This window comes from Gossypium arboreum, chromosome 2 (genome assembly GCF_025698485.1).
Source record: "Gossypium arboreum isolate Shixiya-1 chromosome 2, ASM2569848v2, whole genome shotgun sequence".
NCBI lineage: Eukaryota > Viridiplantae > Streptophyta > Magnoliopsida > Malvales > Malvaceae > Gossypium > Gossypium arboreum.
The window spans coordinates 32497346-32510335 of NC_069071.1; the positions used below are offsets into that span (position 1 = coordinate 32497346).

Sequence of the window (12990 nt, forward strand, 5' to 3'; positions counted from 1 at the left end):
TAAGCCCCACCACATTAAAAAAACTCATGCGAAACTAAAGAAATTCAAAGACAGCACATATTAAAAAAAAAAAGAAGAATAAAAATTCAGAAAAATAAAAAAACTCAGAAATTCAAAAAGTATTTATTTCTTCAAATATAAAAGTATTCTATATAAATGCAAAGAAAAAACAAAAAATTAATAACTACAAAAATATATAATAAAATAAAGGACAGATACAATTCTTAAAGAAAATGTATAAAATTATATATTTTTACATAAATTATAAGAAATATATATAAAAAATCATAAAATATAAAAAATTCTGAAAATTATAAAATTAAAGGGTGGTGCGTAAACCATCGGCAATGAAACTGCAAAGTACACGTTCCAATGGAGTTTCAGAACCCTTGCATCAAATTATCAATTACTCAGAATCAGAATCGCCTCTGCCTTGGCTCATAAGAAGAGAAATTTCTAAAAATAATAAGGCAGGGACTTACTAAGACAAGATTAGAGAATTTGAGTGAGCTCATTGAACAAAAAAAAAAGTGAAAGAAAGTAATGATGCATAGCAATTAAACAACTCATATGATCAAAAGCACTAAAGCTATAACAAAACATTGTCATTTATCACGGTAAAAGCCTAACATGTCCCCTTAGAGGCAACATAACAGTTTAAAAAAGACCGTCTCAGAGATTGAATACTTGGATGGATCTGGTGGAATCTACAGGACGGAAGAGGACTACCTCCCGTTCTTTAACCTAATCTTTAAAAAAATTACTTCAACTTGTAGCTAACAACAGTTTGTTTGATAAATAACACAATGCCCATTCACCTGTAATCTCAGGTCAAGTCAAACTACAACATTACACAAAGGGACCCAACATTCATATAATTAAGAAGGCCATGATTAATGAGCAGCAGAAAGCTTCATCTTCTTTGGGGGTGGGTTCCCTCCAGAGATCACAACATATGAATAGAAGAAGAACATTGCGGCACTGCATCATACGAAAATTTATTCCAAAGAAGAAAAGAAAAAGAAGACATGAATACTACTAACTCAAGATGTCATCTTCTTTTAACACAAGCACCGAGTTTTTAGATTAATACCTAATGGCAGCATAAAATGCATCAGGAAATAGCTTCTTTGTCTGCATCCACATTAAGTTATAATGTTAGAACAAAAGAACTCAGCCAGAGAGGAATAAGATGCACCGATGTGATACATACCGATGAGTAAGTCTGAAAGTTCATCCAGAAAAGGACTGCTGCTAATGCTGCAAAGTCGGAACACACATTCAGTGGGGTAATCCATTCTAAGTAAGACTGAACATTGAACACTTTAACATCATTAATCACTTGGCTTGCGTATGAATGTCAGGTAAGGTTTAGCACCTTGACCAATTTTTAACATCCAGCATACATATTCTGACTGATCATAGGGTACTCATATCTTGCAACATCAAAAACATTTTCTGGAGTATATTGAATCTTTATTGAAATGGACTAGTAAATTAAGCAATCTTCTTGAACCCAAATTCTACATCCAATATTATCACAACTATGTCTTGTTGCCTCTTTGCTGCATGCCAAATTTTGCAATGAGAGGCACTACAAGATTTTTTTCTAAAAATGAACTGGACGGGAAGGATAGATACTTCCTAGTATTGATCTAACGTGTTATAATAACATTTGCTAGCCAATAAAGCTCATGTTTAATTATTTCAGTATCTTCCCATCAATATCTCTAGATGCAGCCACCAATGAAGTACGAGTCTGCTTTTGTACTCAATGATGCAGGAGTTACTTTATATAATTTTATCATTTCAGTAATTGTAGACAAAGATAGATGGCTAAGATTAAAAATTATCTTTAGGGTCGTAAATCTGGGGTGGGATTAAAAATTTATCTGTAACCCTAGCATAAAGAAGAAATTAAATAGATTTACAAGAAACCTTAACATTTTTCTTTGAATTAATAGGCTTCAGAAATTAGAGGTTTTTATAACCCCATGTATTCAAGAGTTCCAACTTCTACATAACACGTTTCAGCCTAAATTCTATTTATTTACTGTTTTCTCTCTGTAACCATACCAAATTTGGAACTAGAGCCTGACTAGATCTTTGGGTTTAAATTAGGGTTTGCTTTTTAAGCCATGGCTGGATGCAGTAGAGGAAATCAGGATCAACAAACAGAATTGGCTGAAATGAGTAGTGTGAATGAAGAATTTTTTTTTTTTTTGTTTTGAAAGATGTGATTGAAGAGTTGATACATGCAATTTATGCTAGGCCGCGAAAGGAATGAATGGAAAGCCCAGATGGAGATTATGGAAGATGCTCACAACTAGTTTGATGTACTTGTAGGTAGTCTTGCTGATGAATCTGATTATAATGAAGAAAACCTCTTTCATGATGCTGAATTCGCAAATCGTGCAGTACAAGGTGGATTGGAGAAGTGGTTGGTTCATGCCTTTGAATTAAATGGGGATGGAGTTGGGATTGAAGTTGCTGATTTTTATGGGAAAATGCATGCGGAAGATTCCTTGTCTAGGGAAGTTAGCTTGGAGAATTAATTCGAGGAAACTAATGAAAGAGGCTAGGAAGATGGTGCTTGTGAAACTAAAATTGAAAGGCATTACAGTTCAATGGTGTAAGAGAATTGAAGAGAGCACTTTTGAATTTAACAATATCTCTACCAGCTGACTATGATATGGAGTTGAGCTCCATCCATTAAGGCAAAAGGGATTGTTGATGGAGGAGTGTTCTTCTGAATTTAACAATATCTCTATCCAAGTTGGATGAGATGGGAGTGGTTTGACTATTCAACCTTGAAGATGCACGAAAAAATGTCTTCATTAATGGCCTATGTCTAAAAGGATTGATGGCGGTAACACAAAGGGGAGTTCGAGCTATTCGAGGTGTTAAAAATTAACAGACAGCCTTTAGAAATAATCGTGAGGCTTCCTTTACGAACAAAGATGGCAGAGGAAACACGTGAAAAGAGGAAGGCTTTGGTGAGATTTAGGGCTGGAAATAGTGGTAGATAGAATATTTTTAAGCCTGGCAGTAACTTTCATAATTGTTTCACTTGTGGAGAGAAAGGTCAGGGTTCTTATTCTTGTATCAAACAAGTGTGAACTTAACTGAGATGGAAGAGCAAGAGAATGATATAGTAGACCCTATATATGATGAGAATGATGAAGAAAGAGAATAAATTGATGTGCATCCCGTTCAAGAACAGTCTTTGATTGTTAGTATTGTTGACAACATTTAAAGGTTTTGGAGGTGGTGAAACATCTTTCAAACTAAAGTTCATTGCAAGGTTTTATAGAAGTAGCATAGAGAATGTCATTCCAAAAGAGCAAGTCGATAAGTTGAAGTTGCCCACAAAAAATATCCACATCCCTGCAAAAAATTGTTGGCTTAAAAGAGGTCGTTCCTGTCACATCTAGACGCTTAGTTAAATTTAGTATGGGAAATAATCTAGATGATGAAGTCTTGTCTAATGTTCTGAGTCATATCTTTGTGAGAACTTGGTTGTATGATCATGATAAGGAGCATTGTACCAAACCAAACACTTATTCCTTTTAAAGATGCAAAAGTAGCTACTAATCCTTCCAAAAGTAGCAAGATTAGTGGGTTATCGTCTAATGAACAATTTGAGGTTGAATGTGAAGAATCATATTTAGTGCTTGCCTTGATGAGTTAAGTTACAATTAGTGACTAGATTGAAGAAGCATCGAAATGAGCCAAGAAATTTTGAGAAGTTATTTGTCATCAAATGCGATGCATCTCGAGTAAGAATTGGGGCTGTTCCCATCCAAGAAAACCTACTGAAATTTTTAGTGAGAAGTTATCTAATGTTAAAAGGCGTTATTCCACTTACAATTCAGAGTTTTATGTTTTGGTAAGGGTTGTTCCACATTGGAAGCACTACTTGACTTATCAACAATTTGTGTTCATTTAGGTCAAGCATTGGAATGGTGAGTTAAATATGTATACATCAAGGACTATCATGCCAAGTCGAGTTCCTAACTTAATGAATTCAATTTCTCAGTGAAAAATAAGGCATATGAGTCTAATATTGTGGCAAATGCATTTATCAGGTGACCTTCACTGCTAACGACGATGACTGTTGAAGTGACAAGTTTCAAAGAATTGACGAATCAATAAAAAACTGACTCATATTTCAACCCTATTATTTCTAAATTGGAAGGATCAACCAGACATGAACAAATTGCATTATCAATTACATGATGGGTATGTGTTTAGGGGCAATTGTTTGTGCATTCCCAAAAGTTCTTTACACAAACAATTTATGAGGGAGCTTTTGGAAACAGCTTGGGAGGGTACCTTGGAAAAGGTAAAACCATGGATTCAGGGTTTGAGTGGTATTACTAGCCATTAATGTACAAGGATGTGAAAAGCTTGGTGCACCATGTTCTTGTAAATTTTCTGTGTAATTCACAATACACAAGGTTGTAAACTCCACTCCCTATGCTAGAAGTGCCTTCGATTCACTTAAACAGGAATTTGTTCTGAGATTACCAAAGACAGCAAAGGGTTATGATTCAATCTTTGTTTTGATGGATCGTTTCTCAAAGATGGCACATTTCATTCCTTTTTCTAAGACTTTTGATGCTCCTCATATTGTAGAGTCGTTTTTATGGTCAAGCTACATGGTGTCCCTACATCTATAGTTTCTTAGAAGGATGTCAAAGTTGTAGGACACTACATGGAAGAAAAGGTCCAATTGAAATTTTCTAGCACTTGTCATCAATCAAACGGATGGGCAAATAGAGGCTGTTAATTGGAGGTTAGAAGATATATTTAGGTGTCCTATCAAGGATCATGTGAAGAGTTGGGATTTGGGTATTCCTAAAGCCAAGTTTGCATGCAACAACTCCGTGAACAGAAAAATTAAGAAAACGACTTTAAGTTGCTTATGGACTCAAACATTGACAAATGCATGATTTATGATAATGCAGCTAATCTATATCACCATATTAAGGAGTTTGAAAAGGGATTAGTACTTGTACATCTGAGGTGAGAAAGATTTTCGAAGTGCACATATCACAAGTCAAAAGATTAAGCCATGTAAGGTGTTGAAGAAAATAGGCTCCAACACATGTGACAGAGTTGTCTTTAGATTTTGCATAAAATCCCAATTTTCAATATTTATAACTCATATCCTTTTGAGGTTTTTGAAGGGGATGTTGCTAAAATTTCGGATTAAGTGAAGCAGTTACTAAGGCTAACAAAAGTTACTCAAAATAGTGTTGTCAAAGGGCACCAACTACACTCAAGGCACTAAGACTTCTTATATAACCTAAGGCGAAACAAACAAGTGCTCGCTTGAGTAAAATAAACACTCATGTATATAAATAAATATATATGAAAAATTATCGAATATAAGTAAATAATAATAAATAATAACTAGTAAGGTAAAATGATAAATTTTAAGATAATTCATTTTACAAATTCAAATTACTGTTCAAGTCTAGTAACAGCTACTCAACAAAAATTAACATGTGGGTACCGTATGTAATTAATTTTTTATTTTAATAACAGCTACTCAACAAAAATTAACATGTGGGTACCGTATGTAATTAATTTTTTATTTTAATAATAGCTACTCAATAAAATAAAATAAAAGGCATATAAAATCTTTGCTCCAAATATAAATTAGAAAAAAATGAAAGAAGCATTACAATCCGAACTTCAAAGCCAAAATCAAACCCAGACCAAACATTCCTCTATTTGTTCTTAAACACCAAAGTACACTTTAAAATAAAAAACAAAATAGAAATAATAGCATAGAGAATAGGAAAAAAAAAATGGTTTACCTTTGTTTGGCAGCATGCGTATTTGGTTGTGGAGGTGAAGAAAGCAGAAACTAAATCTACGAATTTACAAATAGGACAAGACTAATAGCAAAATTTAACCAAATGAAGAGACGACTATCATTTGAGTTAGGACTAGAACTTCACAATGTGAGAAGTAGTGACTAAAATTGACAAATTTGAAAAGTTTAGGGACTAAAATTAATCAAATTAAAAGTATAATGACTAAAATCCACAACTTACGCGAAGTATAAAGACTTATAGCAAACTTTTACATTAATAAAATAAAAGTAATTTATGGTATTTTGAATTTTAAAGTAACAAAATAAATAAATGAGGGAACTTCACTAAAACAGTGAAGTGCGCTTTTTTGGCGCCTTGATTTAGCAGAAAAGGTGCAATAAAGTGGTTGCCTCTTTTAAGTAGCCTCGCCTAGGAGGCTCTAAGGTGGTTTTGCTCTCCAAGCTCGCATCTTTGACATTACAAGTTGAAGATCTGTCAGATGTTAAAGAAGTGAGGTTTAGAATGGGTGACATAGGAGATTTATGGTGAAATGGTTGGTAAACTAATTAGCAAAAGTACTTGGTTAGCTGAAGAGAGCTAATTAAGAATTTTATGCTTAAGTTGTAAAATTTTTCTCACTGAAAGCTTTTTAGGACAAAGTTTACTTTTTAGGTGGTTTTAAGACGTTAGACAAGGTTGTATTATTTTTAAGAGTTGCCTTGATGTAAATTAAGCTTAGATGCCTTAAAGATGAGTTGACAACCTTGCTTAGTTGCCGCATTGTGATTGGCTCTTAAGATAAGTCCTTGGTCCCCCAAGTCTTTGTCTTTTTTAATTCTTTAGGGATGCATTTGGATAAAGAATTTTAAAATTCTGAAGACATTTAGAATGCTAGCATTTTAAAATGCATCATTTTAAAATACTAGTATTTGTGATTATTTCATTTGGATAATTACTTTTTAACGAAAACTTTAGGTTAATAAAATTTAGTAAGTTAAAAATAATTATAAAAGAAAAATAGTGATATTAAATAATAAAACATGTTCAATACGAACATCATTAGTTTTGTAAAAATATATAAATATTTTAAATAATATAAAATATAAACAATATACATTGAAATTAAATAAAAATATATTTTAAAATTATTGATTTTATTTTACTTTGGGACCTGGAAGGAATTTTGAAAACTACTTGTTTAGGTAGAATTCGAATGGGAATTTAACTTACTCAAAACCCCTTCTGAAATTTATTAAAAAGTTAAAATTCTCTATTGTGTTTATTCAAACAAATAAATATATTTTTTGGAATTTTAAAAACCTTGCAAGAAATGAAAGTCTTCCTCTAAATCTCTCACCCAAATACACTCGCAGGAGTTTTTCAAGTTTTTAAAACAAGAAGTAGGTTGATTCATTCAAGGCTTCTTCTTGTTCCAATTAAAATTTTAAAGTCCCATCATTAGAAGTATTTTGTTTAATGTAAGGAGTTTGCCTATATAAACTAAAGCAAGTAAACAACTTTGTATACATTATTCAGATTTTTATTCAATAAAACTACTATTAAGGAGTTTCTTTATTTGCAAGGTTCATTTCTAATTAATTTTCAAAAGTTTTTTAAAATAAACTCCATTTGAAATTCCATTCAAGATTTGTGGTGGGCGTTCTTCATACTCCAATTTGCCAAGATTTCTTTGTTGGAGGGTTGATTACTCATTAGATTTGTTGAAATTTCTCTTCCAAAAGGTTCAATAGGACAACACTTTCTCCATTCCAGTAAATTTGATTGGGTAAACTACATTAGTCACTATAGCTAAGTTTTGGTTTTGATCACTAACTAAAAGAAGTTACAATTGGGTCATAGAACTATTCGAAAGTTTTTATTTAAGTTCCTAAAATATTCAAAAGTTTTTATTTAAGTCACTAATCTATTAAGTTTTTTTTTTAATTAAAAAGTTCCGCAGCAACCTCCAAGCAATGTTTCAATGATCGGTATGGTAAATCAGTACCTATCATTGAGTAGAACATACCTTAAATCCAAGTCAATCAGATGGTCAATGATGGAGATAAGAGAAAAAAGGTTTTTAAATTTTAGTTCGTAGAATCACGACGTCCAAGTTGTTTAACGAAAAAAAATTGAAAATTGTAGAAGAGAAGAAAAAAAGTGTTTTTAATTGATGCAAGCAGTGCAAACAAAGAAAGTCATATAATATAGATTTTAACAACCCAATGACTTAATGAAAACTTTTGAATAGTTCAATAACCAAATTGTAACTTTTTTTAATTAAGTGTCCAAAACAAAAACTTACCCATAATTTAAGGGTTAATGGTGCAATTTACCTCTTGATTTTCTAGACATAATCCACTCAATTTCAATTTCCTTAATTCTACAATATTCTTGAATAGTTCTAACTTCTATCTTTTGTTTTCAAAATTCAAGATTCAATTCCAAACAATTTCGGCAATTCCATCTAGGAGTCTTAATGGATGGTAGGAGAGAGTGAAAAGGTGGAAAAAAAAAAAAGAATTTTGAGTGTGTTTGGTTGGGAAGAATAGAGAGGAAAGAAAATAAGAAAGATGATCATTTTCCATCCTAATGCATAAAAGTCAATCCTTCCAAATTTGAATGATGAGAGAGAAAATAAGAGAAAAGTGAATGTCAATGCAAAATTATGTAATTTTCAAATGGTTTATTTTCTTTACAGTTTTCCATCTCTCTTACCAAGCACATCTATGGAAAGAAATATTGCATTTTCCATCCTTCTAGTTTTCCGCCCCTTCAATTTTCCATCTTTTCAATTTTCTTTCCATCGTACTAAGCAAAACTTAAGTGTCAAAATCCAAATTCTACAAGGAATCTCATTCAATTTTGCTAAGTCATTCTAATTACTATCTTTAATGTTCAAATTCGAATTCCTTCATTCATATACAAATTTAGAAATTGATCTTGAATTTTTAGATTATTACAAGTCAAGTTCAAAAATTCCTAAACCAAATGGAATTCTTCAATTGATTTGAATTACCATTCTTGATTCAATCCACATAAAGCATCTTGGAGCTTCCTTATCACTTCCACTTTCAATTTCAAACTTGATGGTTTTCTGTCTCCTTCACCCGCACCTTTCTTCTTCTTTCCAATTTCTTTTCTTCACCTAAGTTCGAGAAATCCAAAAAATCTGACATAGATTTCATGCAAATGCAACTCATTCTTCAATCTTTCTGAAAGACTCTTTGTTTTTAGTTTTCAAAAACTAGTTTTAGGAAAAAAAAAAACAATTCCTCGTGTCTATTCAATGAACACTCATGTATTGGTTGTCCATTTTTGGTTTTATTTAGCATGACTCAAATGTGTCCAAGCATGTTTGAAGAGTGTTCATATCAAACACTTGCACAACACCAATATGAGGGGTATTCCTTGTGTCTGTGCTTCATGGATCTAGGTTAGGATTAAAAGTTTATTTGCACCCCGAGTCTAATAAGTTGTAAGATTGATTACATCCAACCTTCTTATTTTCTTTAAACCAATAAACTTCAAAAACTAGAGGATTTTATAATCCTACATTTTCAAGAGTTTTAACTTCTATCTTGTTTTCAGTGTTAATTCTATTGATTTATAGTTGTTTCATCCTTAAACCATATCACTCAACTACAAAAAGAGTGGAAAGAGATAGGTATTCCCACTTTGTTTCCTTGCGCAATTGATTATAAACCTTTGATTGCAACCGGGCAAAGGAAAAACAAGGTGGCTAAACAAATTAGTTTTATATGTACCTACGATGTTGTGGCATCTGTAATTACCCTTTTTACATTCTAAAACTTTCTAAGCAACCACTCTACAATAATATGCTATAAGATATAATTTCACCAAAAAACAAGTGCACTCTTGTATTGTGACATACCAAAACAAGATGTTTAGACCTTTGTTGCTTTGTAATCATAGTTATTTGAAATTATGGCACCCAAAATTCTCACCTCATAAATAATCATACGATAGTCTTTAACCATCAAGCTAAAACGATAATGTCTAATCACAATTAATGCTCGACATTACTCATTTAAAGATGCATAGTCCTACATGTTTGCGTGATATCAGTATGTGTTAGATTCATCTTTGTTAAAATATTTGAACTTTAACAAAACGCATTCCTCCGGTTGAGAATAGATAAACTCTAGTTGAAGAGTATTCCATAACAAACAGAAGCAACTTTGTTAATTAGATGTTAGGCTCTCTAACTAAAAAACTAAACAAAAAGGAACTACTATCAAGCCATATACTTGTACTCAATGGCTTCTCATTTAGGTACTAAAAGCTCTCCTTTGTAAGACAACAAATAAATAGGAACCAAAAGCAAACATTTCATATAAGCAACAAACAAGATTGTAAAATGTGAAGCAAAAAAAAAGTGATCTTTCCATAAATTGCTTTCAAAGGATGCCTCAATGCATAGAAAAGTTAAAATACCTGCTTGTCCAAGTATGAACGGTAAACTTGATTTTCCTTGCCGCCAAATTTTCAAGCTGAAGGTGCTAAGGGCTAGCAAAGCACCTCCAAAGAGCAAGGTAGTAGTATTTCTTGAAAATATAAAACCAATAAGCCCCCCGCTTAGAACAAGACCACCTATAATCAAGTAAGACAAGTTTTTAGAAGTTTGTTAATCCATTGAAGAACAAAATCTAAATGAGAAAGCAAATACATTAAAAAGATTAAGCATAGGAAAAAATAAACAAAAGTTACAAATCACTTTGAGAAACAATTAACCTTAGGATTACCAAGTCTAGATAAATTGATAGTGTAACAAGCACAAAAAAATAGAAAAGCCATTAAATGATATAAAAGACACTTTAAAATAACTATAACTGTAAGAAAGCATTTCAAATAAATAAATGATCAACCTAGTAATTTTTCCAGCAATGGAAACCTCATACTGCACACTCACCATAAGGAATTCCAAAACAGAAATCATGGATTTTTGCTGCCCTTTTTTGTTGGATGATACCATGTTCCTCTTCTAAATCACTTGTATTTTCAGGAACATGCTCTTCTGCATTTGGGTATGTCTTAGGCATATCTTCTATAAATGCTTTTGATTTTCCAGCAACATAGCTTGGTGTAGTTTTAAGTTGATTGCCGGTAGTTTCAGCACCATGCCCATCAACACTTGTAACAACAAATGACTGGAAAATTGTAGTTAGTATCTTTTCCAACACAATAACTAATTTCTTTAATGTTCACAAAGAATATTAATACATCAAATCCAATTAGATTCCACATTTTTATGATTTTATATTTGATTTAATATTTGAGCAGGAATACTTTTTATTTAATTTCCTCAAGCATTTAAAAGTAATTGCTAATCTAATAGCAAAGCATGAAAACTTAAGGAAATTGAAATAAGTAAGCCCCAAATTGGTTGTTACTTTTCTACTTCATTTTTCCAATTTGTTCTTTTACTTCTAAAAGTTGCTAAAATATGGAAAATAAAGAGCAGAAAGCCAAAATTACATTTAATTAAACTAAAAAATAGAATAATATCTAATTCTGCAAATACATTTTTCATATAGATTTAGAACCTGAGAATACTTATTTGAACATAATTGTTCCATAAACTTTTTCACCATGAGAAATGTTAAATTTCACCACAGTTGTACAATCTGAATATTTGTTATGTATTATTTTCATGTTATTTGAGTAACTGGACTGTACAACTGAAGGATAAAACAACTATTATTCTAGCGGAGCATGCTGCTAGCAACACTTAAGCCATAAACTCAAGGAAAATGGCTTAAATTAAACTCCACGAATACTATCTCATACAGTCATACTCCACCAATGGATTTAGAGGTTTGTCACATACTCTTTCAAAAAATGGTTTTAACATTGGGCGTGTATAGGAACGAATTCTTTGTATATAAGAATAACCCAAATAGCCTTACTCTTTGTTTAGTTTAATAACTCCACTGAAGGTATATATGAGTATTAACACAAATAGTCAGTCTTCGTATATCATAAAAATCAAAATTTGTAGACTTTAGTTCCTTAAAGGCGACTTTAAAAGAAAAAGTTCAGCAGTAAAAGGAACAAAATAACTGAATCTAGAATAATTACCATAATACAAAACATATTAATTACTAATATGGATTAGAACCCTACAGAATAAGAGAAAGAGCAATATTTCAAGATTTTTTCTTATTATCAATTTAAATATGGATTAAAACCCTACAAAATAAGAGAACAGATCAAGATTTCAAGGTCTCTGCTTACTTTCAATTTAAATTGGAAAAATGAAACATGTAAACAAAGCATTGATCAGCATGTTAAGCAACTCAATAATCTTTCAAGTAAATTTAATTATCTGAATACGATAATACCTTTGAGCGAGTAACCGGACAAAAAGTTGAACGATGATAGAGCTGAAATCTCCGGTTGATTGAAGAGAAACAAGAAATCTGAGAAATTGTCTTTGTCGCTGCTGCTGCTGTTGCCATTTTTATTTTGAAAATCGAACAAAAGAAAAACAAAAAAATAAATAAAATTAACCTTTTTTTTATAGAAAGCAAGATTGGCAGGTTTTGATTCAAGAGAAAGGTTGAGACAGTAGCAGCCTCATGGGCTGTTTGGTAACCGATAATTCAAGGAGGAAAAGATGGAATTTTGGATACTACTTTCTACGAGGGCTATTTTGTCAACCGATAATTCAAGCTGGGGTATAATAATTTTATAATTTTTTATAATATTTAATTTTAAAATTAATTAATTTCATTTTAAAATAATTAATAAATTAAAAATAATAATGCAATTAATAATTTTAAAAATATTTAATTAATTTAGAATCAATTCTATCAATATTTAATATTTAATATTAAAATAATATAAAAATTTATCATGATTTAAATATTAATATTAATATATTATGCTTTAAATAATATTATTAACAATTTATTACAAATGGTTTATTTTATATACATTGTTAAATTAATCTATTTTAATGTCAATTTTATTAATATTCATTTTTATAATTTTATATTTGTTATAAATATCTTATTAAGTGGATGTCCATCATGATCAAAATAAAATTTTAATCCACATTAAATTTTAATAATTATTAGAATTAGATCTCTATTTCTTTTATACTTTTTATGCTTATAAATAAATACTCGACGAAGCA

The 12990-nt window shown here is 31.1% G+C and overlaps 1 protein-coding gene across 4 annotated transcripts; it reads right to left on the reverse strand.

The window, feature by feature from the left end:
- Window positions 1–571: 571 nt before the first annotated feature.
- Window positions 572–12525, reverse strand: LOC108467022 (protein FATTY ACID EXPORT 1, chloroplastic). Of its 4 annotated transcripts, XM_017767470.2 has the most exons (6): window positions 12194–12525; window positions 10762–10999; window positions 10287–10442; window positions 1214–1260; window positions 1094–1134; window positions 572–981 (listed from the first exon to the last, which is right to left on the reverse strand). In XM_017767470.2, the coding sequence occupies exons 1-6, from the start codon at window positions 12308–12310 to the stop codon at window positions 894–896; spliced, it is 687 nt and encodes a 228-aa protein (XP_017622959.1). In that variant the 5' UTR covers window positions 12311–12525; the 3' UTR covers window positions 572–893. The 4 variants fall into 4 exon arrangements, with proteins under 4 accessions (XP_017622959.1, XP_017622962.1, XP_017622961.1 ...); XM_017767473.2 differs by lacking the exons at window positions 572–981; window positions 1094–1134; window positions 1214–1260 and adding an exon at window positions 2035–6320; XM_017767472.2 differs by lacking the exons at window positions 572–981; window positions 1094–1134; window positions 1214–1260 and adding an exon at window positions 8684–8976.
- Window positions 12526–12990: the final 465 nt, after the last annotated feature.

Excerpts from the sequence above, each read along its gene's own strand:
- LOC108467022 (XM_017767470.2), bottom strand. The coding sequence starts at position 12,310 with ATGGCAACAGCAGCAGCAGCGACAAAGACAATTTCTCAGATTTCTTGT. Across the intron at positions 11,000-12,193 it reads GTCCGGTTACTCGCTCAAAG|TCATTTGTTGTTACAAGTGT; the intron begins GTATTATCGTAT and ends ACAATTTTCCAG. Across the intron at positions 1,261-10,286 it reads GTTCATACTTGGACAAGCAG|CATTAGCAGCAGTCCTTTTC; the intron begins GTATTTTAACTT and ends CCGACTTTGCAG.